The following is a 26224-nucleotide window of genomic DNA, read 5'->3' as shown; positions in this document are numbered from 1 at the left end:
CTTTAAAAAGACGACATAGTATAGTAAGGCTTTTTTCTTTTAAAAAAAACATAGTATAGTAAGGCTTTTTTCTTTAAAAAACGACATGGTATAGTAAGGCTTTTTTTCTTTAAAAAACGACATAGTATAGTAAGGCTTTTTTCTTAAAAAAACGACATAGTATAGCAAGGTTTTTTTTTTAAAAAAACGACATAGTATAGTAAGGCTTTTTTCTTAAAAAAAACGACATAGTATAGTAAGGCTTTTTTCTTAAAAACGACATAGTATAGTAAGGCTTTTTTCTTAAAAAACGACATAGTATAGTAAGGCTTTTTTCTTAAAAAACGACATAGTATAGTAAGGCTTTTTTCTTAAAAAACGACATAGTATAGTTAGGCTTTTTTCTTTAAAAAACGACATAGTATAGTAAGGCTTTTTTTCTTAAAAAACGACATGGTACAGTAAGGCTTTTTTTCTTAAAAAACGACATAGTATAGTAAGGCTTTTTTCTTTTAAAAAACGACATGGTATAGTAAGGCTTTTTTTCTTAAAAAACGACAGTATAGTAAGGCTTTTTTCTTAAAAAAATGACATAGTATAGCAAGGTTTTTTTTAAAAAAAACGACATAGTATAGTAAGGCTTTTTTCTTAAAAAAAAAACGACATAGTATAGTAAGGCTTTTTTCTTAAAAAACGACATAGTATAGTAAGGCTTTTTTCTTTAAAAAACGACATGGTATAGTAAGGCTTTTTTTCTTAAAAAACGACAGTATAGTAAGTCTTTTTTCTTTAAAAAACGACATAGGCTTTTTTTTCTTAAAAAACGACATAGTATAGTAAGGCTTTTTTCTTTAAAAAAACGACATGGTATAGTAAGGCTTTTTTTCTTAAAAAACGACATAGTATAGTAAGGCTTTTTTCTTTAAAAAGACGACATAGTATAGTAAGGCTTTTTTTCTTAAAAAACGACATAGTATAGTAAGGCTTTTTTTCTTAAAAAACGACATAGTATAGTAAGGCTTTTTTCTTTAAAAAGACGACATAGTATAGTAAGGCTTTTTTTCTTAAAAAACGACATAGTATAGTAAGGCTTTTTTTCTTAAAAAACGACATAGTATAGTAAGGCTTTTTTCTTTAAAAAGACGACATAGTATAGTAAGGCTTTTTTCAAAAAAAAAAACAACATAGTATAGTAAGGCTTTTTTTCTTAAAAAACGACATAGTATAGTAAGGCTTTTTTTCTTAAAAAACGACATAGTATAGTAAGGCTTTTTTCTTTAAAAAGACGACATAGTATAGTAAGGCATTTTTCTTTTAAAAAACGACATAGTATAGTAAGGCTTTTTTTCTTAAAAAACGACATGGTATAGTAAGGCTTTTTTCTTTAAAAAACGACATAGTATAGTAAGGCTTTTTTCTTTAAAAAACGACATAGTATAGTAAGGCTTTTTTCTTTAAAAAAAACGACATAGTATAGTAAGGCTTTTTTCTTAAAAAACGACATAGTATAGTAAGGCTTTTTTCTTAAAAAAACGACATAGTATAGTAAGGCTTTTTTCTTAAAAAAACAACATAGTATAGTAAGGCTTTTTTCTTAAAAAAACAACATAGTATAGTAAGGCTTTTTTCTTAAAAAAACGACATAGTATAGTAAGGCTTTTTTCTTAAAAAAAGATAGTATAGTAAGGCTTTTTTTCTTAAAAAACGACATGGTACAGTAAGGCTTTTTTTCTTAAAAAACGACATAGTATAGTAGGGCTTTTTTCTTTAAAAAAACGACATGGTATAGTAAGGCTTTTTTTCTTAAAAAACGACATAGTATAGTAAGGCTTTTTTCTTTTAAAAAAACAACATAGTATAGTAAGGCTTTTCTTAAAAAAAACAACATAGTATATATAGTAAGGCTTTTTCTTAAAAAACTACATAGTATAGTAAGGCTTTTTTCTTAAAAAAACGACATAGTATAGTAAGGCTTTTTTTCTTTAAAAAATGACATAGTATAGTAAGGCTTTTTTCTTTAAAAAACGACATAGTATAGTAAGGATTTTTTCTTTAAAATACGACCTGGTATAGTAAGACTTTTTTCTTTAAAAAAATGACCATGTATAGTAAGGCTTTTTTTCTTAAAAAATGACCATGTCTAGTAAGGCTTTTTTTTCTTTAAAAAATGACCATGTATGGTCAGGCTTTTTTCTAAAAAAAAATGACCCTGTATAGTAAGCCTAAATCTAACCAAAGCTATAATAAATGGAATAATATCATCATTGTTAACAAATATCATCAAAACAGCACGTTTGTCGACTCACCATGTACGACGGGAAGATGAGCACTCGTTTGTGTTTCCCGCAAGGCCACTGAGGGTCATCAAGAAGATTGGGATCGTACTCCCGAAATTCATCGTTACCTAAAAAAATAAAAATAAAAATGCTTTAGTATCCTTCGATTTCTCTCAAATTTTCACGTCGACGCGGTGTTCGCTGACCCGTATCCAGGCTGCTCTGGTTACTGTTGACGCGGGCCAGGCTGAGGCTGCGATGGCTGGCGTTGCGAAACTGCGAAAAGGACGACGTGGAGTCCATGGTGTTCCTCCGCCCGCCCAGCGCGTTGCTGGGGTACAAGAACTGCGTGTACGACACCGTCTGCCGCGCACACACAACCGCCACCTCAACTCGGTGGTCGCCGGCGTCCCGGTTCAAAAGGTCACCTGGCGCTCGTTCCTCACCTTCCCGTCCGCCCCGAGCTCGACGCCCTCCAGGTCGGCGACCGTCTCCTTGGCGGCGACCCCGCCTCCCGACGGGTGTCGCTGGCGCCCGGCCGCCTCCGTCTTGGCGTCTCTGGCGAAGAGCACAAAAGGTTTTTTGGGGGCGCCGGCGCTTGGACGCCGGGGTCCCCGGGGCCTTCGGGGCGTGTCAATGAGGCGGGCGCGTCCGCGGTGGGGAGACGAAGCCGGGATGGAAAGAAAGTGAGGAAGAGGACGGTCATGCTGAAGGATACGTACCCCGCTTGGCTACAATCTCGATAGGGCAGCACTGAAAATACACTATAGAAGGATCTTCTGCCACTGATTAGGACTATCCTACAAAAACAGAACAAGCTCATCAGGAGGACCGTCGCCACGCGCTTTGGCTTTGTTTGTCCTGACTTGGTGGGCCCTTGCTTTTGGGGGGAGGCGGGGCAAAAATATGGACAAAATATGGGCAAAAATATAGACTTTCCAGCCTAAACCACGTATGAAAATTCTTCAACTTCACATTTAACAAGTTATCAGAGCTGCCAAATACGACAAACATTCCCTAGTCCATGACGCCAGTTTATACACGACGACTAAATCCGCATTTTGTACCAAAACAATGAAAATCTAGCATTTTTTTCCCAACAATTTACATGAAAAAAAATCCAATAAATTCCAAAAAGTTTTCATTTTTCAAGAAAAACTCATCATGCGACCAATCTTCTGTCGTTTAAGACGCCAGTTTTTACTCAACGGCAAAATCTGCATTTTGTACCCAAACTAAAAAAACTAAAAACATTTTTTTTCAACAAATTAGATGAAAAAAAATCAAAACAATTCCAAAACATTTTCATTTTTCAAGAAAACTCAGAGCTGCCAAATGCGACCAATCTTGTCCTCTACAACGCCAGTTTTTACCTGACGACAAAATACGCATTTTGTACCCAAAACTCCAAAAATCAACCAATTTTTGTCAACAATTTCGATGAAAAAAAAAATCAAATAAATTCCAAAAATATTGCAATTTTCAAGAAAAATCTGCCAAATACCAATCTTTTGTACTTTACCACGCCCATTTTTCCCAACAATACGTATCTTCCATCAAAACTGCGAAAATTAAGCAATTTTTTTTCATCAATTTACATGAAAAAAAAATTCAAAAAAATTCTTTTTTCAGGAAAAAAATATGTATCACAAATACACAAATAATCCCAGAAAGCTACAATTTGGCTGGGAAATGGTCTCCACCATATCCAAAAATGTCCCGTTTTTATAAGTAAAGAAAGAATCAATGGTCCCTCCCAGCATTCAAAGTGGAAAAACAGCCAATCAAAAGCGAGAACCGAAGTCGACTTCTTTCGTACCTTCCGTTCCGCGTGTCGTGTTGCCGCATGTTCTTTATGAAGTGGATCTTCTTGAAGCTCTTGGGGCGAGGAGAACCCGACAGGGTGCGGCACCTGAAACATCGGGGAGGGGAGGGGAGGGGAGGGGGTGACGGAGCAAGAGGGGAAAACAGTGTGTTTTTTGACCAAGCGTCGCCCAAAGCGTGCCGCCGTCGTACCTGCGCAGAGGAGCATTCTCCTCAATGTCCTCTAACGTTTCGAGCGAGGAACGCTGAGAGATCAGACGACGTCTGGAAAGAAAAGAAAAAAAAAACAAAAAACAAAACAAACAAAAAAAATCATAAATGTAAATAAGAGAATGAAAAAAAAAACGCAAACTAGCTGATAGAAATACTGCTTAAAAGGCAAATGATACGTAAAAATAAACTATTTTCAATGTAAATGAAACAATTAGCAGAAGGAAAAATATAACTAATAAAAAATGGAAATGATTTTAAAAATATATAGACAGTCGTACCTCTACTTACGAAATTAATTGGTTCCAAGACTTTTTTCATAACTTGAAAATTTCATAAGTAGAGGTGTACTTTATATGTAAATTCTCTCATTTGTTCCACGGTCCTCACACAACTACAAATAAACCCTTTAAAATGGGTCAAAGTGTCCCAATTTGATATGAAAGATGTGAGGAAACACGCCAAAAATGAGAGAAAATTATAAGGAAATGATTTAATAATTGTCTTAAAATAAATAAAGCATATGAAAATGTGGCCTACGCCGCAAAAATATCTCCCTCCGCGGCTGTTATAGATGTAATACCCGTGTTTCCCCGCCAAATGGCGGCAAGAGCCCGTTCTACCAGGGTTGAAAGTCATCCACATTGTAGTACATTTTGGACTTTTACGTGCGCCCTATGTGTGTCTGTGTGAAAATATGTGCCACGTTGCATTTGTAGTTTTTAACCGCTTAATAAGGGAAATTCTAAATAAAATAACAGATAAGGAAATGCAATTACTTTTTGGGGGATTTTGTAACTTGGATCTTCGTATCTCAAGTCACTCATTTGCATATTAAAAAAAAATTGTAACCTGAAACTTACGTACCTAGAGGCATTCGTGAGTAGAGGTATGACTAATATGATCTGGGTGAAATATTAGTAAAGCATAATATTCAAAATAAGGGTTGAGTTTTGAAATCAAAACAGACGTGCCACTAAATAATATTGCAATAATCCAACAATAGTACAAATATTTAAGCAATTAATAAGAAATAAAGTTGGATTTTTAAAAAAGATTTTTTTTTTTAAATAATGCCTTGCTAAGGTTAGAAAACCCATCCAAACCAGCTCAAATTTCCACCGCAAAACAATATAAAAAATCCTTAAAAATAACCATAAACTCACCTTAACCTTAAAACCTTGAAAGAAAGTCATCAACCTGCACCTGAACTTTTTTTCCACCTTTTAAAATAGTTTGAAACCCCCATTCTAAGACTTTAGACACACATTAGCTATGTAGATAGAGATAAATATTGACACAAGAATCCAAAAGCAAAGCAGACGCCATTTTGAAACTCTGAGAGTGAATTGTCCCTTTTTTCCACCAACTTTGCTTCATTTCTGCCAATTTTTAACGATGTGAAATGCATACACACGTCCACAGATTTGCTAACAGTGCACGAACCAATGAGAACTCTGCACTAAACTGGGCCACGGGACGTGCTCTTCACGCCAAATAGCTCAGAAACAATAACACGGCGGCAGGACACTGGTTGACTCGCCCAGTCGGGCATTAACGCCGCTTCCTGCCATTGTTTCCATGAGGATTACGTACGTACGCAATTATGTAAAGTCGCCGGTAAAAAGTAAATCATTTTTGCTCGTTTTAAAGGTATCATGCCGCTCCATTAGGTGCTATTATGCTAATAGCGCATTGTCCCGAATATAAGACGACCCCCTCTTTTTCAAGACTGAAGTTTGAAAAAAGACAAATTAATTTTTATGCAGAAAATAACAACAGTACATCTGAAATAAATGATTTAAAAAATATATCCGGAGAGAAAAAGCATGTTATTTTGCCTATCATGCAAAAACTGTCTATCATATCTTAATATCTGATGAACATTTAAATATGTCAACTTAAGTGCACTTTTGTTAATGAATGGCTCCTGGTTTTTGAAATGTAAATGTACCAATCTATTGTGATGAAAAAGCTGACAAATTGCACTTTTTCAGTCTTATTCAATGCAAAAAAATGTCGTCTTATATTCGGATTAATACAGTATATCATTTTAGTATTCTTGTAAATGTGGATTTGTGTTGTTGGTGTTTCGGGGTCATGTTGTGGCTATTTGGGGTTTGTGTCGTACTATTTGGATTTGTGTTGTGGATATTTGGGGTTTATGTTGTGACTATTTGGATTTGTGTTGTCTAGTTGGAATTGTGTTGTGACTATTTGGATTTGTGTTGTGGGTGTTTGGGATTCATTTTGTGGGCAATTGGGGTTCGTGTTTTGACTATTTGGATTTTTATTGTAGGTATTTGGAGTTTATGTTGAAAACGTTGTCTAGTTTAACGCCGAGAAGGCGGAGTCAAGTGTGTTAGAAGGTCAAGGAATATTGATGCTAACGCAGAAGGTTTTGCTATTGAGAAGTGGCACACAACTGTTGGTGACAGCTTTTCTTTCACCAGACAATTTAGGTAAACGTTTGAGAAGGGGAGACTTGGAGGTGAGCCAGCGTGGAAGATGGCATTGGGTTTACACGTTTTCAATTTTTAATTATTTGGTGTCAAAAAGAAACTCTCCAATGTTAAGCGCTGGAAAAGTACAGCTCAAACATGAAAAAATATGGCAGTGGCTGCTTAGCCGGTAACGGGTCAAATAGTCCCAGGGGCTATTTAGCCGGTAAGAATTCTGTGTGGAGTAAATAGTAAGAAACTATGGTTACGGAGCCACTGCCTAAATAATAGTCATTAAATCCCTATTCACCTAATGTTAAAAATCTATCAATTGGCAATAACACATCAAATTTCAATAAGATTGGTTGAATGGTTAAAGAAAATCTCCTATTCACTCAATGTTAAATAATAGGTTACCGGCTAAATAGCCCCTGGGATTATTTGACCGGTTACCGGCTAAGGAGCCACTGCCAAAAAATATAACTCATCAATGGCATTGGATGGATTGACGCCGATTGTGGTGATTACTAACACTGAAAAGGTTGATTTAAAAAAATCTGTTTACTCACTTTTAAAGAAAAATAGATTATACCAAATAGATGTATTCTATTTTACTTTAACTCTAAATAGATTACACCGAACGTGTGTTCTATTTTCCTTGCTCGAACCACTTGAAAGTTGGGAAATTCAAGTTGCGTAAATTATATTATTTCGGTGGCTGAAATTTGGGCTATGCTCCAAGTGCCCCGAGATACGAGCTCGCTCACCAACTGAACCCAACTCTTAAGTCAAAGTGACTGCAATGCCTGTCATCGGGGCAAAAAAAGTTAGGGGGAGTAGCCATAGTTTATTTACCTGGAGCGCTGGAGCTCCATGGCCGAGTTGGCGATCTGGCCGCCCTCCAGGGAGTAGTTCTGGGATCCTTGTCGGGAGAAGCCCGCCGGGGCGACCCCTTGGGTGTACGTCTGCAGTCTTCCCCGGGCCGAGGAGGGTAAAGCCGGCACGGTCGGCGAGCCGAAGACGGGCGCCGGTGCGGGGGCTGGAGCCGGGGCAAACGCCTCGCTCTCGCCGGGCTCCGTGGTGGTGGGAGAGGCCGAGGCGAACGAGCCGCTCCGGCCGTTCGCCAGGAGAGCCTGCTTGGCCAAGGCGGTCGCGGCAGCGGCGAGAGCGGCGGCCGAGGAGGACGAACAAGAGGCGGCCTCGGCGACGGAGAAGGAGGGGGAAGAAGCTTCGGCAGCGTCGGCCGCGGAATCCGAGGTGCTCGCGGCGGTTCGTTTCACCAGGCTTCCTCGGGCTTCCGCGACGTCGTCCTCCGCTTCCTGGCGCTCGTCCTGCACCGGTCGCCCGTCCAGGGAGATGTTGGTGAGGAAGGAGAGCGCCGCTTGCCGCCGCCTCGAGTCCATGCGTTTCCGCGTCTGCGACTTATTGATGCGGAGGCCGTGCAAGAGCGTGGCCGCAGCCGTCGAGGGGCCGCCGCCGCAGCCGCCGCTGTTGCTGCTGCTGCTCGCTGCCGTCGCCATGCTTCTCCTCCCTCCGCCTCCACTTCTCGCTCGTTACCGACGACCATGCATCGAAACGTCGCTTGAAATCAACTGTATTCCGTGGGTGGATAGAACCCCGACGTCCACTCTTCCGTCTTTTTTTTGGAAGTGCACGCGTGGAAGTGGGTTGAAAACAGGCAGGTCACGTGGTTGCAGCATATTGTGGCAGCCAGGGGAGGTTTGGGGCCAAATCACGTGGTGCTGTCCCCCCCAAGCCACCCACCTTTTCTTGACTGTTGCCCAACAAGTACACACATAACACTGCTCGTGAAACAGTTTGCGCCCTTAAATCCACAATACGTTTGTCAACACACGAGATAAATGTCGTCCGAAGACAAGAAAATAAGTTTTGTGTTGTGCAACACCGCCTCCACAAGGCCAACATCGGGACTGCGTTTGGTGAGCATGCTCCAAATGTGTTAGCGTACCCTCTAGTGGTGAAAACAGGTCGTTCATTTGTTTTTTTAATGGAATTTGAAGTTTTTTTTTTGTGTTCCTTTTAACCCTTTAAAAGTCAAAGGGTGTTTTTTTATATTTTAAAACTTATTTTTGGGACAGCCAGGACATTTAATACTCTATAGGGCACTTTTTGTTCATTAAAAACGTATGCATTGGGATTTTATTTCAATATAAGTATGATTAATGATTAACAATGATTGTGTTTTTGTATAATTTACATTTTATTATGAATATAGTAAGAAAAGGTTCATCACATCTGAATAAAATTTAAATTGAAACACTTTCCGATTATGGCCCAATGTAAGACTCTTTAGTAGATTGTTTAAAACAAATTGCCTATCATCAACAAATTAATTTAAAACCAACTGTTTGGACTCGTCTTTTATGGACATTATGGGCAACCAATGAGATAAATTAGTTTATAAATATATGGTTGCTGAATAGAATGACTCAACAAACGGCCAAATTTTACGGATGGAGTGCTGGAGTACAAGCTTTGGTTTTTAATCTGAAAGCCCAGTTATATGATTTAATTTAAACAAATAAAAGGGAAGTCTAAATCTTCACTTTCAATGAAAGTGACATTGTAGAGTGAAACAACCAGATTTTACCACTAGAGAGCAATGTTACACAAGATGAAAAGTTGTACACAGAACTTGACCTCTTAACCTACTGCATGTTGTTTGTCGTCACTTCTCAATATCTGAGTTGAAATTGCATTTTAAACTTACCTTTGCATGAGCCAACATGATCCTGAGGGAGGAAAAAAATACTAATTAGCAAGCAATGAACAAACAAGCAACTTGTTAATAATTCACCAGGATTGACGGTCATTTGCAATTGCAATCCAATATCAAGCTAATGCTAATTGCTGCTAAAGTAGTTACACATACATATATAATATACCATCATCTAATTTGAGCCATTAAACATCATAAAGCGGACGAGCGGTTGGCATTTTGGCCTCGCAGTTCTCTGGGCTCGTGTGGGTTTTTTACGGGTGCTCCAGTTTCCTCCCATATACCCAAAATATGCATGCTAGGCTAATTGACATGCTAAATTGTCCCTATCCATGAGTGTGATTGGTTGGTTGTCTCCTTTAGCCTTGCGATTGGCTGGCCACCATTTCAGGGTGTCCTCCTGTAGTGAGCCGGGATAGCCTCCAGCACCCCCCGCGACCCTTGTGATGATAAAGTGGTTCAGAAAATGAATCAAATTTATAGGTTTAGAAAATTAGAGCTTTGACAAAAATGGTATGGACAAGCTCATGATATTGTGTCCATTCAAGGTCACCTTTAGAGGGCGCCATTTTTGGACACCCGCAGACGAGCTTATCTCGCGGTAGATTTTTTGCGGTCAAGGGGGCGGGTGGTCCCCCCGTTGCATCGGGGCTACGAAGGTCCTATTTGGATGGATGGATGGCCCTGTTCCTGGGAGGGTTGTGGCCCAAGGGGGGCCCACCCACCCACGTCTTGTGGAACCAGCACCCCCCCCCCCCCCCCCCCAACCCCTCTTCATCTCCCTTCACCCCTGACATCAAACGTGTGGTATTATGTTGATCTATGGAGATGGCCCACGCCGTACTTTTAAGTGAGTCGGGCCAGGTCCGTCGGAGGATTTATCTCTGGGCCAGATTAAAGGCGTCTGCCAAACAAAGGCCGACCCGCGGGGTCGGCGGGGGTCCCGGGCGGGGAACCAGAAGCGCGTCACCGTCAGAGAGATTCACTTGGATCTCTGGTTGTCCCAGTGGTGTCAAAGCGGTGGCCCGGGGGAGAGACCTGGCCGGGGAAGTCAATCATGCGAGTCCACTTTGGTTTTGGGGGAAATTCAAATGAGGATTAAATACATGTACAGTAATCCCTCGATTGGCGCGGCTTCACTACATCGCGTTTGTTTTCTGGGGGATTTTTTTTTTTTGTAAATTCATAAAAATGTGAAAATCCACGCTGAAACTCGCAAGCTGAAGCCACTCCCCGTCCTCCGTTTGCTACTACGACTTAGCACTGAAGTTAAAAATATATATTATTATTATTATTTTAAAATAGGGCGATCCTACTTCGCGTTTTTTTGTTTATCGCGACAATATCTGGTCTATATTAACCGCGATAATGGAGGGATTACTGTATATAGAATATTTAGTTTTTTCCTTTAATTTTTTTTTTAATTGCATGCTAAGCTAATTGTACACCTAGCTATGAATGTTAGCGTGAATCATTGTGCATCGCCTCCCACCGGGATAGTCTCCAGCATCCCTCATGATCCTTGTGTGTATTACTCAATTAATTGTGGGAGCCATATTTAAAAAATATAATGTTCCATTTTTCTTTTTCATTTAAAAGATATATTTACCGTGTTCCCCTTTTAATAAAAAAATGTCAATTAAAAAAACACAATTTTAAGTATTAATTGACTCAAAAAGAGGATTTGGACAGTTTTTCATGTTATCAAAAAAAAGTCAATTAATTAGTTAATTGACTAAAAATAAAAAATAAAAACAGTTGCATTCTTCATATATAGCAAGAAATCCAGCTCAAAGCGCTTGACATTCCCTGCCGACTTTTCTCCGCTTTGCCCTTTGCCCCCCGTCCCCATTCGTCACCACGCAATGTTTTTCGGCGCAGGAATGCCGTCTCGCTTCACTATCGCCACGACGACCACGACTTCATCTCCGATTTTCCCTCCTCTTGTTGTTTTTCGTCATTTCAACCCGCTCGGATTCCTTTTGTTTTCCTTTGGCGGTGACGTGGCGGCTACATTTTGGGTAACGGTCCCACCAGGAAAACAATCATTTATATTCATTTGGAAGCCAGTGGGTGAGACTAGACGAGCAGACCAGATAGGATCGCCATCGGGCTAGCCGCTAGCGGGGTGACGTGAACTTGTTCGTGCTACAAAAACATTAAGAGAGAGAGAGAGAGAGAGAGAGAAAGGGAGGCCAGCCTTGGATAAGACATCCCTAAATCAGGGTAACGCACTCCCCGGAATGTACCTTGGCATGCTTGGCGCGTTCATTGCACGTGGGAATATTTGTCTCACTTAGCGTGCGAGTGTTGGCTGATGGGAAGTCGGAGAGAAAGCGAGAGAAAGTGAGAAAAAGCCCAAAAAAGCCAAAAAAATTACATTCTCTGAATGTTTTGATACAGTACACGCCCAGTTTAGCAATTAGCAACGTCCGATCCAACGTAATTGTCTCATCCGACTGAACAAGTAAACATTCATTTTATCCTCACAAGGGTCGCTAACAAGGGCACAGACAACCAATCAACTCGTAGCAAGAGTTTGTTGGGGTGTCCGTACGAGAGCCCGCTGTCCTGTTTTGATTATTTCGCTGAAAATGGCCCGCACAAGAAGGTTAAAGTCAAGCTACATTATAATGCTTAAACCAAGTCAAAGTGGTGGCCCGGGGGCCAAATCTGGCCCGCCGCATCATTTTGTGTGGCCCGGGAAAGTAAATGATGAGTGCCGACTTTCTGTTTTAGGATCGAATTAAAATGAGGAGTATAGATGTATATTACATTTCCTGATTTTCCCCCTTTTAAATCAATAATTGTCATTTTTTAATCCATTTTTTCTGTGTTTTTAGTTCAAAAATCATTTTGTAAAATCTAAAAATATATTTAAAAAAAGCTCAAATAAACATTGTTTTAGATCTATAAAAAAACGGAATATTCAAGGCTTTTAATCCAGTTTTTTTAATTCATTTATTAAAAAAATATCTAAATATTATATTTAAAATGGTCCGGCCCGCATGAAATCAAGTTGACGTTAATGTGGCCCGCGAACCAACCCGAGTTTAACACCCTTGCCTTAAACAGTTAGCGCGTTGGCCTCACAGTGGGAGTCTGGGTTCAAATCCAGGTCGGTCCACCTGTGTGGAGTTTTCATGTTCTCTCTGGGCCTGCATGGGTTTTCTCCGGGTACTCCAGTTTCCTCCCACATTCCAAAAGAACATGCATGCTAGGCTAATTTAGCACTCTATTTAGCACTCTAAATTGCTCCTAGCTACGAGTGATTGGATGTTTGTCTCATTGTGCCCTGCGATTGGCTGCCCACCGATTCAGGGTGTTCAGGGAAGTCAGCTGGGATAGGCTCCAGCACCCCCCGTGACCCTAGTGAGGAGAAAGCGGTTCAGAAAATGAGATGAAATGAGATTTATTCTACCCCATGGCCATGAAAGAGTTGAAATACCTGAAGATATTATTTTCCCTTATGATGTATTTAAAGAAACTTATTAACTATCCATCATAGAATTTTACACAACAACCGAGATGTGCACGTGTGTGTGCGTGTGTGTGTGTGTGTGTGTTTGAGGGCCAAGCCTCGCCCCTGTAGTGGGAGGAGAGTCCAGGGTCGGGTCAACGTGGAGCGAGCCAGCGGAGACGTTTGAGCCTGGCACCACCTAACACACACTCACAGACAAACAACCTTGGGAATGGCGGCCAAAGCAGAACAGAATGTACGTTGAGGAGGTCCTTTCTCCTCCCTTCTTCTCTCAATCTCCACGTCGAAAAAGAAAATACAAGAAACTAGCGGCGTAAAATGCGCGCTCCAAAGCACGGTGGAGGTTAAAACCTTCGCTCTTATTAAAAAAAAAATCGTTTTTTTAGCCTGTCGCTAAACGTTTTGCTGCAACTAAAGCCCGCCGGCCTCGCAGTTCTGGGGTTCCGGGTTCGAATCCAGGTTGATCCACCTGTGTGGAGTTTGCATGTTCTCCCCAGGCCTGCGTGGGTTTTCTCCGGGTTCTCCGGTTTCCTCCCACATTCCAAAAACATGCATGTTAGGCTAATTGTATGCTAAATTGCCTGTAGGTACGAGTGTGAGAATGACTGGTTGTTTGTGATTGGCTGGCCACCTGGTGCCCGGAGTCAGCTGGGATGAGCTCCAGCACCCCTCGTGACCCTTGTGAGGATAAAGCGGTTCAGAAAATGAATGAAAAAAGATTCAACAACTGCCTTACACATTAGTTTGCTGTGAACAATCATCTTATTTTTGTTTTATACTCTCACCTCATCCGACCACACCCCTTTTTACGCCCTAAGCCCGCCCCCATAGCCCACGACCCGAGTGTAAGACGACTTTAGAGCCTTACTTCCAAATCTACCAAATGTGCTATATTTGAACGATTGCTAAGGAGAGGAATTTAAGAAAGGCCCGTTCAAAAAAATCAATTTTGACTCACCTGCAGACAAACCCCAAAACTGGCTTTTGCGTTGGAAGCGACGGCGCCATTTTGTTGCGGCTTGGTTGAGATTTCACAGGCCGCCAGCATGGTCCTCGCTGGCCGGCGAGAAAGGAGGGAGCGGAGAGAAAACACCAGCGCCGGATTGCGAGCATTCTGCAACGGATGAGGTCATGAGAATTGGAACGTGGCGCTGTTGGACTGATGAAAATGACTCACCAAAGGGACCTCCACGCGATTGGTCACCAAGAGGTCGCCGCCATCTGAAAAAAGACAGCCAGAGAGCGAGTGATAAATACACAATTAATGAATTTCACATGGCGGCACAGTGGAGTAGTGTTAAGCACGTCCGCTTCGCAGTTTTAAAAAAAATGGATTCACTTTAACATCCGATTTACATTGAACGTGGATTTGATGACAATAAATGTCAATGGCAGTGGATGAGTTAAGGTCGACATATAATAAATAACACTAATAATAAATAGGGGTGGTCTGGTGGATGAGTGGTTAGGACGTCAGCCTCACAGTTCTGAGGTCCTGGGTTCAAATCCACCTGCGCGGAGTTTGCATGTTCTCCCCAGGCTTGTGTGGGTTTTCTCCGGGTACTCCGGTTTCCTCCTACATTCCAAAAGCATGCATGCTAGGCTAATGGTATGTTAAATTGCCCCGAAGTATGAGTGTGAGCGTGATTGGTTGTTTGTCTCCTAGCGCCCTGCGATTGGCTGGCTGACCGCCGCCTAAAGTCAGTTGGAATAGGCTCCTGCACCCCCGCAACCCTTAAGATGAGATGGGTACTTGGACGTTTGGTCGCCCGGACGTTTGGTCGCCCGGACGTTTGGTCGCCGGGACGTTTGGTCGCCCGGACGTCTGGTCGCCGGGACGTTTGGTCGCCGGGACGTTTGGTCGCCGGGACATTTGGTCGCCCGGACATTTGGTCGCCGGACGATGGACGATTGGTCGCCGGACGTTTGACAACATGACAGAGTTTACTGTTGAAACCAGCTCTCAAAATTATATTCACCCGGGCGACCAAACGTCCGGGCGACCAAACGTCGGGTGACCAAACGTCCGGTCACGGATGAGATGAGATGACAAATAGGATGTTTAGCAGTTAGTACATCCGCTTCACCGTTCAGAGACCGAGGGTTCAATCTCCGGGAGATTCCGACCTCCTGTTTGGAGTCAGCACGTTGCCTACGTTGGTTTTCTCCGGGTACACCGCTTTCCTCCCATGACCAATGCATCCCTCAAAATTGAGGTATAAAAGCCTTCTTCAGCCTTGAAGTCGGCTAACAATAAATTCAGGGTCTCCTCCACCTATTCCCCCAAAACTTGACTGGAACTCCAGCACCCCCATGACCCCGCGAGGATATGCGTAAAGAAAACTAATGTACAAATTTCCCTTTCTCCCCCCACCCCCGACTCCTCACGATAAATGATGTCGCCATTCCGAATGCGGGTGTGGGAACGCGGCGAGCCTGGGGAACTATTTTTCCCCCCCAACTTCAGACACGGGAGTCGACTGGCATTTTCCGCACATCCACCGCTTTGGACGCCGAGCCCCTTCCCCGACTAATCCGGCCGTCCTCTCCTCTCGAAGACCCCCTCCCCCCCTCCCTCCGACCCCCCCCGACAGGAAAGCGGCCGTGGGCCGACGCGGAGACAGCCTGACTGCGCAGGCGGCCCGGCAGATGCACTGGAGATAAGTTTGTATGTGTAAGCTGGGCCGCGACCCTCGGCGGCAGGACATTGACCAGATCCTGTCAGGGAGAGGGCAAGAACCTGGGCCCACTGCCTCCTCTCCGACACCCCCTCCCTTCCCCGGCCTACTGTCTCCGTCCCCCGACAAGCCTAGCGGGGGCCGCGGTGGTGGGGTGGGGGGACGCACAGAACCCCAATGGCCGCCGCCAGGGAGCCAAGACTTGCCACAACACCTCCTGTATGCACAGTAGACACACACACACATACACATGCTTCAGATACACACAATGGGTCCCCAAGATAAAAGCCCCCCAGGACCCCCGCATTCGCTAAAAAGATAATGGACACAAGCGTGTGACAGAGACGCCGGGACACTTAAAAAAACACTGTCCTTGGTTCCGTGTCAGCACTTTTTGGGATTTTCTTTGGCGGGAAAGGAAACGCGGAGACTGGAAATACGAACTGGCGACACACGAAGATTTTGTTGGCGGGAGGAGGGGTGAGCGTACGAACGTTTTTATTATTTTGTTGAATATGGCCCGCACAAGAAGCTTGAATTAAATCTACATTGTGATTCTCGGGTTTAACACTCGTCCTTTAAACTGTTTCGATATTATTTTAAGCTTCAAAATGTCAGTGATTTTGTTTTTTGTTTTAAATACGTTCATTTATTTTCCATTTGCGAGTAACCTCGCAATGGTCGCGGGGGTGCTGGAGTCTGTGCTAGCCAACTTTGGGAAATAAGCGTCAGCTAATCGCAGGGCACAACGAAACAAACAACCAATCAGTCATATTTAAGAATAATTTAGCATACAATTAGCCTAGCATGCATGTTTTTGGGATGTGGGAGAAAACCAGAGTACCCGGAGAAAAAACACGCCGGGTTTTCACAGCGTAATGTATCACTTTGGATTATTTAGCTAGATAAATTGATGTTACACAAACGAGTGAAATTCTACATTGTTTCCGTTTTCAACCCTTAACTTACAGGTGTCCAAGTGGCGGCCCGGGGGCCAAATCTGGCCCACTGTATCATTTTGTGCGGCCCGAGAAAGAAAATTATGAATGCCGACTTTTTGTTTTAAAATCAAATGATAGGAGGATTATGATGTTTAATATATTTCCTGATTTTCCCTTTTTAAATCAATAATTGCATTTTTTTTCCTTTTTGTTTTTAGTTCAAAAAGCATTTTGTAAAATCTCAAAATAAATATATACAAAGATTTTCCACTTTAATATTGAACATAATTAAAAAATATATTTTGTTTCCTATTGAAATGAAAAACATGATTAAAAGACGTTTACCCTTACTAACAAAAAAAAGATTAAATAAACATTGTTTTAGATTAAAAAATGTAGGGCTTTTAATCCACTTAATTTAATCCAGTTAAAAAATAAAAATAAATATATATATATATGAAAATTATATCTAAAATATGGCCAAGGATTAGTTAACCTTAATGCGGCCCGCGAACCAACCAGTTTGACACCCCTGCCTTAGCTAATGGAAAGCTACCATTCAAGTGACTAACGCCATCTAGCGTTGACGCTGTGAACTGCAACCGAACGTAGGCTGAACTCACTCTTCTTTTGCAGGACGAGGATATTTTCATCACTAATAAAAAAATATTTTGGATTCAACCCATCTAATTTAATCAATCTTTCCGGCCTGACGTCATCAGCATGTCTCCATTGTGTTGACCAATCCCCTGATGGGCCTTTTGGGGGCGGGGCCAGCCATCCGAGACCTCGTCAGCCCTCCCGATTCCCAAGGAAAATTCATCTTTCACCTGACAGGGCGCCTCCTCCGCTTGACGCAAGGAGAGAGCGAGGCTTCCCGGGAGCCGAGAGGTTAAACCCGCTTTGTCATCGGATTCTAGTGGGAGGGCGGCATGTTTGTGGGCGGAGTCTGACACTTCCAGGAAACATTATCGGTGCTTCTCTCGGGAATTGAAAACTTGGCCTTGTGTACTTCGTCTCTACATCAAATCTACGTGTTTACTGTAATAGCACTATAAAATTAACATGATTAGAATTTACACTGAGTTAAACATTGATTTATCATGGAATATAGTGGGGTAAATATTCCACATTAGTAGTAATGCTCAGAATAAAGTAAATAAAAACAACAACGCAAAACTGCTGTTTAGCTGTGAGGCAATTTTGACATGATTAATATACATAAATAATTTTTGTAAGATTTATTCTAAAGACACAAACTGCTAGTGGATTTCTCTAGAATTAATTTCAATATATATTAGAAATAAATATAAATATAACTGCTGCAGGAACAGTAGTAGTGAATTGGATTTGTACACTTACCGTTATTGGTCCACTTAGCCCCGCCTCCTCGGCTGCAGCATCATGTCCGCACAGCAATAATCTAAAAAAATGCCTATGAATTAGAAAATAAAATAAAATTAGTAGACTGTGGAAAGTAATAATCATAATTTATTGGTTAAATTTCCATTATATTTTGACCAACCTGGATGAATATGAGGCCGATTTTTCCTGTATGAATTAATTATTCAAAATTGAATGTGCTTCTTTTCATCCATGGGGACCGGTTGGTTCCGGTTTGGCACGGCGACACCTGGTGGGAAACAGAAAAACATTTGTGAATTATTATTTTTTTAAATATTGAGACTATTAAGTTGTTTGCAAATTATTTATCCAAAATATAACGGGCTTTTTTTTTACTCAATGGGGACCGGTTGGTTCCTCCAACTAAAGGCCATTTTGAATGGATGGCCAGCCAATCACAGGGCACAATGAAATGGACAACCAATCATAGCTAGGGGCCATGTAAATTGTTCAACCAGCCTAGCCTAGCATGTTTTGGGGATGTGGGAGGAAACCGGAGTACCCAAAGAAAACCCACGCAAGCCCGGGGTCAACATTCAAACTCCACACACGAAGGTCCAGACCTGGGATCGAACCGTAGATCCCAGAACTGCGAGGCCAACATGCCAACCACTTGTCCACTGCCCCCAACCAGACACTAAATCGAAATGTATTATTTTTTTTACAAATGACAACTCCAATCCAGCAGTGAAGACCGACCTGGCATCGAACCCGCGACCCCCGAACTGCGAGCCCTAGGCACTAACCACTCATGGCTATATTATAAATCGCCTTAAATTCCCTCACCTGACTCACCAAGTGCCCCTCCCACAGCCTTCGTGTGAATTTCCCGCTGCGTTCCACATCGGGAAAGCAACGGAGATCCGGTCTAAATATTGCCCCAGTATGATTCAGCCTCAAATGGTGCGCTTATGATTCATCCGTCAGGGCCGGCTGTCACCGAGACAACTGGAGGGTGGAGACTTGATATTTGTGTTTGCTTATTTCTTGTCAGAAAAAAGGGAGTGCGAGTGGAGGCTTTTTATAGCTTGATGCTTCAAGGGGAAAGGGTTAAAAAGTCAACAACTTCCTCCGCATTCACAGCGTGGAATGGTGGCGCTCTTTCCACAATTAGGCTACTAGGTGGACTTTAACGATTGGATGATTATTGAAATTTAACGACATGATCATCTCGTGTTTAAGAGGCCAGATTGTGAAAGCCACAGAAATCTTGGAAAAATCTCGAAAAATCTCCTGAAAATTATCTTTTGGAATTTTTTTTACTATTGTGGCACGGTGGAAGAGTGGTTAGCATGTCTGCCTCGCAGTTCTGAGATCGAGTGAGCCTATCTGATCCGACGATAGCACGTAGCTAGGGACAAGCTAGCATACAATTAGCCTAGCATACAACTAGCCTGGCATACAACTAGCCTGGCATACAACTAGCCTGGCATACAACTAGCCTGGAATACAACTAGCCTGGCATACAACTAGCCTGGCACACAACTAGCCTGGCACACAATTAGCCTGGCATACAATTAGCCTGGCATACAATTAGCCTGGCATACAATTAGCCTGGCATACAATTAGCCTAGCATACAACGAGCCTAGCATACAATCAGCCTAGCATACAATCAGTCTAGCATACAATCAGCCTAGCATACAATCAGCCTAGCATACAATCAGCCTAGCATACAATTAGCCTAGCATACAATTAGCCTAGCATACAATTAGCCCAGCATACAATTAGCCCAGCATACAATTAGCCCAGCATACAATTAGCCCAGCATACAATTAGCCCAGCATACAATTAGCCTAGCATACAATTAGCCTAGCATACAATTAGCCTAGCATACAATTAGCCTAGCATACAATTAGCCTAGCATACAATTAGCCTAGCATTCAATTAGCCTGGCATACAATTACCATAGCATACAATTAGCCTAGCATGAAGGTTTTTTGGGGTTTGGGAGTACTCACAGAAAACTGACCGTAGCCGGGGAGAACACGCAAACTCCACACAGGAACGTCCGGATCTGGGATCGAACCCTCGATTCCATAACTGCGAGGCCAACCCACGAACCACTTAGGCCACCCTGACATAAAATTGTTTTTTTTTTTACTTTTTTTTTGCAATTGGCAAATATAATCCAGCATCTTATTTTGATATCGTGCAAAACAATTTAAAAAATGACTTTTTTAAGATTTTGGGGATAAATGCTTTCCCATGATCGTCAATGGAAATTTGACTTTGCAAATTGATAGAGCGCTTTTTTTGTTTTTTTTCGTCAAGACCAAAATACCGGTGATGTCTTTTTTTGGGCCTCCACAAATCATTAGATGACTTCATTTCCAATTAGCATGTGAACGAGCTTATTCCCCCAGAGGGAATCTTGTTACGACTCACTTCTTAACTCTCCGCTCTCTCAGCACGGGGATATTATTTCCTCTTCCAGGAGGAGGAGAACAAAACAAAGAACACGTCTTTCACCACTTAAGCATGCTTTGGTAACAAAGTTAAAAAAGAGCAAATGAATCATTGAAAATCGGCAGCTCAAAAGATGAAGGATTCCCCGAAAAAAGCCTACCGAGATATTAAAAAGGTTTCTGAGGTAGTTTGTTTTGTTGTTGTTACAGATAACAAATGAGAAAGACTCGCTAAAAGCGAGTCTTTCTTCCTGTGCCTAACTTCATTTTCTCCGATGACGTCATTGGATGGTCACATGATGTCAAAAAAAAAAATTCTAGCCTAGTTACAGTAACTGTAAGTGAAGTAGAGGGAAAAATGCTAAATAAAATTAAAATATATATATATATATATATATATATATATATATATATATATATATATATATATATATATTTAAATCTCATTTACAGTGTACTATGAGAAATGTTTATTTTTGGTATGTTACTATACAAATTAGACACAAAGCTCCAAACCACTCATTGACTAAAACAGGGGTAGCGAACAAGTGGCTCTCGAGCCGCATGCGGCTCCTGGCTCTTTCCTTCGTATCCTATTTTGTATCTACTGTATCTACTCTATCTTAAAATGCATTCAAAATTCATCAGGGCCCTTTTTTTTTTTATTAAGTAAATTATATTTAAAAATAAATTGGCAGATTGGATTTTTTTCAGGTGAAAATTTTGGCTCTTTGCGTCTCACTTGTTCAACACCCACATAAATGCAGAATAAAGTCATCTCACATATCATCACACAAGTCATTTTTTTCAGAAAACACAAAAAATGGAATATACCAAAAATGGACCAAAAAACATTTTTGTAAAAAAAAATGACTTGGTTGTGACATCACAACCAGAATTGATAGCACAGAAAATCACAAATGACAGAAAACACTAGCACGCTCATGCTAACAGACTGCAAAAATCTTCTGATGGGGATTTATTTGTGGGTGGGGCCACGCCCACTAAAAACATAGACAAATTAGGACCTAATTTCACTATTAACCCTTTCCAGTCCATTTTTTTTAGGATAAACTTCCATCAAAAATGCTTGCGCAACCATTTTAAGGACATATAGGAAATATTTTCCCACACTTTTAGGTCGTTTTCTTTCCTTTGTTTTGTATCAAAGACAACTTGGAAAAAGCACAGGTTGAATCAGGCCTAACGTGGGCATCAACGACACAGACATCCGCCGGGTAAAAGATTGTTGGGGTTGTATTTACCCGCCTTTCATGTCCTAATCCTCCACTTATTGCCCACACAAACCGGCCCGGACCGGCGCGGCGCGGCTATTGTGTGCGCCGACACGTCGCCCTCTCAAAGGTGTGTGTGACTAACCTGTACTGTACCAAAGAGCAAACACGCCATCAAAGACCCGTGCGCCGGCTGTCTGCAGGTGACAGGTCAGTCCCGGGTCAGGGGTCCTTTTCAGGTCGGCTAACCGGCGGGAAACGTTTGACCCGAAACCGGCGGCCTACGATTTGGTAACCCTTTCACGCCGGGATTATTATTATTTTTTCCATTACTTTATTATTATTTATTTTTATGACTTTTAGACATAAAAAAACATTTTTTTGTAAAAAAAAAATGACTTGGTTGTGACATCAGAACCAGAATTGATAGCACAGAAAATCACAAATGACAGAAAACAATAGAGCGCTTATGCTAAAAGACTGCAAAAATCTTCTTATGGGGATTTATTAGTGGGCGGGGCCACACCCACTAAAAACTAAGACTAATTAGGATCTAATTTCACTAAAGGGATAGGCTCCAGCACCCCCCGCGGCCCTTGCGAGGATAGGTGGTACGGAAAATGAATTAATGAATGATGTATAATTTATTCATTTGTATTATGTGAGCTGCGTGCGGGGGTGCCGGAGCTTATTCCCTGTCAATTGCATTTTATTTAGACTTTATTGGACATTTATATGGAAATTATATTAAAATTAAAAATGACATGCTTTGAGTTTAATCATATTAAGGAAAGAAAAATCAACTTTGAGTGTCACTTGGGTCCATAAGATGTTTTTTTTAAATTTTATTTACTATTTTAATTCATTTTTTAATTGCATGAATGCAGTTTTTTTAATTAACATGAATGTATTTATACTGATAAAAATAATAGTCAGTTAATAAACCATATAATAATGATTCAACTGGGTTGGTCCTCACTGTCTGGGGCTTGTGTGGGTTTTCTGCGGGTACTCCGGTTTACTCCCACACCCCAAAAACATGCATGCTAGGCTAATTAGATGCTAAATCGTCCCCGGCCATGAGTGTGATTGGTTGCCTGTCTCATTCTGCCTTTTGATTGGCTGCCCACCGATTAAGGGTGAGCACATAGTTAGCTGGCATAGGCTCCAGCACCCCCCGCGACCCTAAAAAAAACAGTTCCGAGAATGAATATATCCACAAATAATTGAACATATCATGGCAACATCACCCAACTCTAGTATCAAACACTTTTTGATTGCCAAAAATAATAATAATAATAATTATTATTAATTTTCCTATCCAAGTTTGACATGTCCAGTAACGGAAAAAAAATGATCTCCCCTTGAATTCCTTTCCAAAAGGTCACGACGTAATGAAATTTGAAAGCATAATGCTCTCTTCATGACAGGCAGGCGGTCAAACATATTTGTTAAGCATCATTTTTTTCCACTAATGAGAACACCGAGTGGACACGAAGCAGACATTTTCTCCTCATAAACATGGCTGCCGTATGATTTGTGCTTATGTGTGTGTTGTACTGCTATGTGTGTATGTGTGTGTGTGTATGACTAATTGAGTGATGGAGAGCAGGGCTCCGACGCCTCTCTCTATCTGACTGGGACATTATCGGAGGGGCTGTCAGGCGAGGGTCCGCAGCGGCTTGACTGGAATGCCGACTGCAACTCTGCGCACTTTCTACGTGGGACCCTGGACCGTAAAGACCCCCCCCCCTTAAAAAGGCCTCCTCCTCAGCTAAAGCTCAGGCAATCAGTCAACAGGACCCCAGGGGCCATTTTCTAAAACAATCACTCTCTCTAAGTAGTCAAGAGGTGCCAGGGCTAATTATAAACAAACTATTGATGTCCGACTAAGGGATTGTGCTAGACTGTGCCAGTGTGTGTGTGTGTGTTTGTGTGTGTGTGTGTGTGTTTTTCAGGGTCAAAGGAAGGTTCTGCTTGACCGAGCGTTCAATTGGCCGTTTAACGAGCGTCGCCCAAAGTGCGCGTTAGCGACAAAAGACAGCTAAGGACTGCTAATGATAGCAGGAAAAATACCGTAATACCTCGATTATCGCGGTTCATGGGGAGTCATTTTTTCTGTAATGGCAAAATACCGTAATACCTCGATTATCGCGGTTTATGGGGGGTCGGTTTTTCTGTAATGGCAAAATACCGTAATACCTCGATTATTGCGGTTAATGGGGGGGTCGAAAAAGTTATTTCCCCCAAAATAAACTTGGAATACTTGGAAAATGAAGAACATTTGTATAATACATCACATTGAATTTTGGAGAATTTAGCTTCAGGAAAAGTAATGTAAATGATGCCAAATTTTGTTGTTGTTGGTGCAAGTAAAATATTTATCAGGAAAAATAAAGGTCATAGTGAAAGAACCCAAAAAAAAAATGCCATTGAGAGTTAAAAAGTTCAAATCCATTTTAAAGGGGAAGACTAGCATCGAGTAATCACATTTCACCACCATTGACGGCGATAGACGTCCAATCCAATTTGACTGGTAGAATTGTCCCATCACTACCAGCCCTCCCAGCCCAAATGGATGGGATATCTAAAAAAAAATACCCCTAAATAACCTACATTTTTACCCAATTCACCTCCTTTGTTTACCAAACAAAAGCAGCCATTGCATCCTATGATTTTTCCGAACAAAAAGTTTACACACCCCCGCATTAGAACGTAAATCACGGTAAAGATTGCGAGTGTGCGCGACGTAGACGGGGGTGACAGACGCTCCACAGGGTCCAAAAGCACTACATCCTCCTCCAGGCTAAAACAACAACAACCTCCGAGAAGCTATCGCTAACGCTATGACACATTGTCTGATTGGAGAGAAAGAGCACCATATTTATTTTGGTCCGAACTCCATTTTCTTTCCTTAAAGTCATGCAGAAAGAAAACACACACACACACACATACACATACACTCTTACACACACATACACACACTGGGGGCCTGGCTCAGGGGCCCGGAGATGTGTGGGAGAGAACTGTGCAAACGGGAAAGGAATGGCGTCCGAGGAGAGGAGCGTCCTCCCTCGTACGCCCGTCCTCTCTCTTTTTCCATCCCTTCTTCCTTTGAATGCTCCAAATGCATTGTGGGAAGAAGGGTGGGGGTGGCGGACTTCAGAAACGAGTTGACGTCTTCGCGGGTGGAAGAGGGGAAAAGTCGGGTGAACTCGCAGCAGACGGACAGAGTTCGAGACGTAATATCCCGTCTGTGAAGAATGGTTCGGGTGGTTCGGTGGACGAGTGGTTAGCACGTTGGGCTCGCAGGTCTGGGTCGATCCCAGGTAGGTCCTCACTGTGTGGAGTTTGGATGCTCTTCTTGGGCTTGCGTGGGTTTTCTCCGGGTACTCCGCTTTCCTCCCACATCCCAAAAGAAAGGCATGCTAGGCTAGGCTAGCTGGTTGAAGACTCAAAATTATCACTAGGTACAAATAATTGGTTGTCTTTCTCATTGTGCCCTACGATTGGCTGGGTCAACGATTCAGTATGTCCCCTGCCGGGTGCCCAGAGTCAGCCGGCACCCCTTGCGAGGATAGTCAGTTGAGAAAATGAATGAATGAATGAAAAATGGCTCCTCCCACCAACTCAATTGTGGCCAAAGTTGCATATATACACATGTGTATATATATATATAGACACGTATACATACATACATATATACATATATATATATATATATATATATATATATATATATATATATATATATATATATATATATATATATATATATATATATATATATATATATACATATATATATACATACATATATACATATATATATACATACATATATACACATATACATATATATACATATATATATATATATACATATATATATATATATATATATATATATATATACACATATATATATATATATATATATATATATACATACATACATATATACACACATATATATACATATATATACACATACATATATACATACATATACACATACATATATACATACATATACACATGTATATACATATATATACACATATATATACACACATACACACACATATACACATACACACACAAACACACACGCACACAAACACATACAATCATATAAAGACATATATACATATATACACACACACATACACATATATACACATATACACACACATATACACAAAAACACATATACACATATACACACATATACACAAAAATACATATACACACATATACACAAAAATACATATACACACATATACACAAAAATACATATACACATATACACACACATATACACAAAAATACATATACACATATACACGCATATACACAAAAATACATATACACATATACACAAAAATACATATACATATACACACACATATACACAAAAACACATACACACACATATACACAAAAATACATATACACATGTATATATATAAAATAATTAACCAATGCCTATTTTACCTGTTGCTCTCCATCTTATTATTTTATTATTGTTACTTTAACATATGTTTGTTCTTGGTATTTGATCAAATAAAAAATTACCCTCCTCAAAACATGACTCATATTTATATAT

The 26224-nt window shown here is 41.1% G+C and overlaps 1 protein-coding gene across 5 annotated transcripts in view; it reads right to left on the bottom strand.

The window, feature by feature from the left end:
* cables1 (Cdk5 and Abl enzyme substrate 1) overlaps positions 1-26224 on the bottom strand; it is a 48198-nt gene that overhangs the window by 17041 nt on the left and 4933 nt on the right. The window contains exons 1-12 of one of the 5 annotated variants that reach the window (XM_077615875.1): positions 20361-20567; positions 18096-18203; positions 17933-18005; positions 14129-14172; positions 13910-14065; positions 7586-9483; positions 4272-4343; positions 4075-4167; positions 2978-3055; positions 2702-2813; positions 2462-2618; positions 2286-2383 (exon numbers count right to left, since the gene is read on the bottom strand). In XM_077615875.1, coding sequence (XP_077472001.1) covers positions 2286-2383; positions 2462-2618; positions 2702-2813; positions 2978-3055; positions 4075-4167; positions 4272-4343; positions 7586-8250 — 1275 coding nt within the window. In that variant the 5' untranslated portion in view covers positions 8251-9483; positions 13910-14065; positions 14129-14172; ... (1 more) ...; positions 18096-18203; positions 20361-20567. Of the gene's footprint in view, positions 1-2285; positions 2384-2461; positions 2619-2701; positions 2814-2977; positions 3056-4074; positions 4168-4271; positions 4344-7585; positions 9484-13909; positions 14066-14128; positions 14173-17193; positions 17423-17932; positions 18006-18095; positions 18204-18769; positions 18913-20360; positions 20568-26224 lie in introns of those variants that run through there. The other 4 variants (XM_077615872.1, XM_077615873.1, XM_077615877.1 and 1 more) reach the window with 4 other exon arrangements.

The sequence above is a fragment of the Stigmatopora argus genome, chromosome 12 (assembly GCF_051989625.1).
Source record: "Stigmatopora argus isolate UIUO_Sarg chromosome 12, RoL_Sarg_1.0, whole genome shotgun sequence".
Taxonomy (NCBI): Eukaryota; Metazoa; Chordata; class Actinopteri; order Syngnathiformes; family Syngnathidae; genus Stigmatopora; species Stigmatopora argus.
The sequence above is the reverse complement of the archived record's forward strand: the minus strand, read 5'-3'. Positions and strand labels throughout refer to the sequence as shown.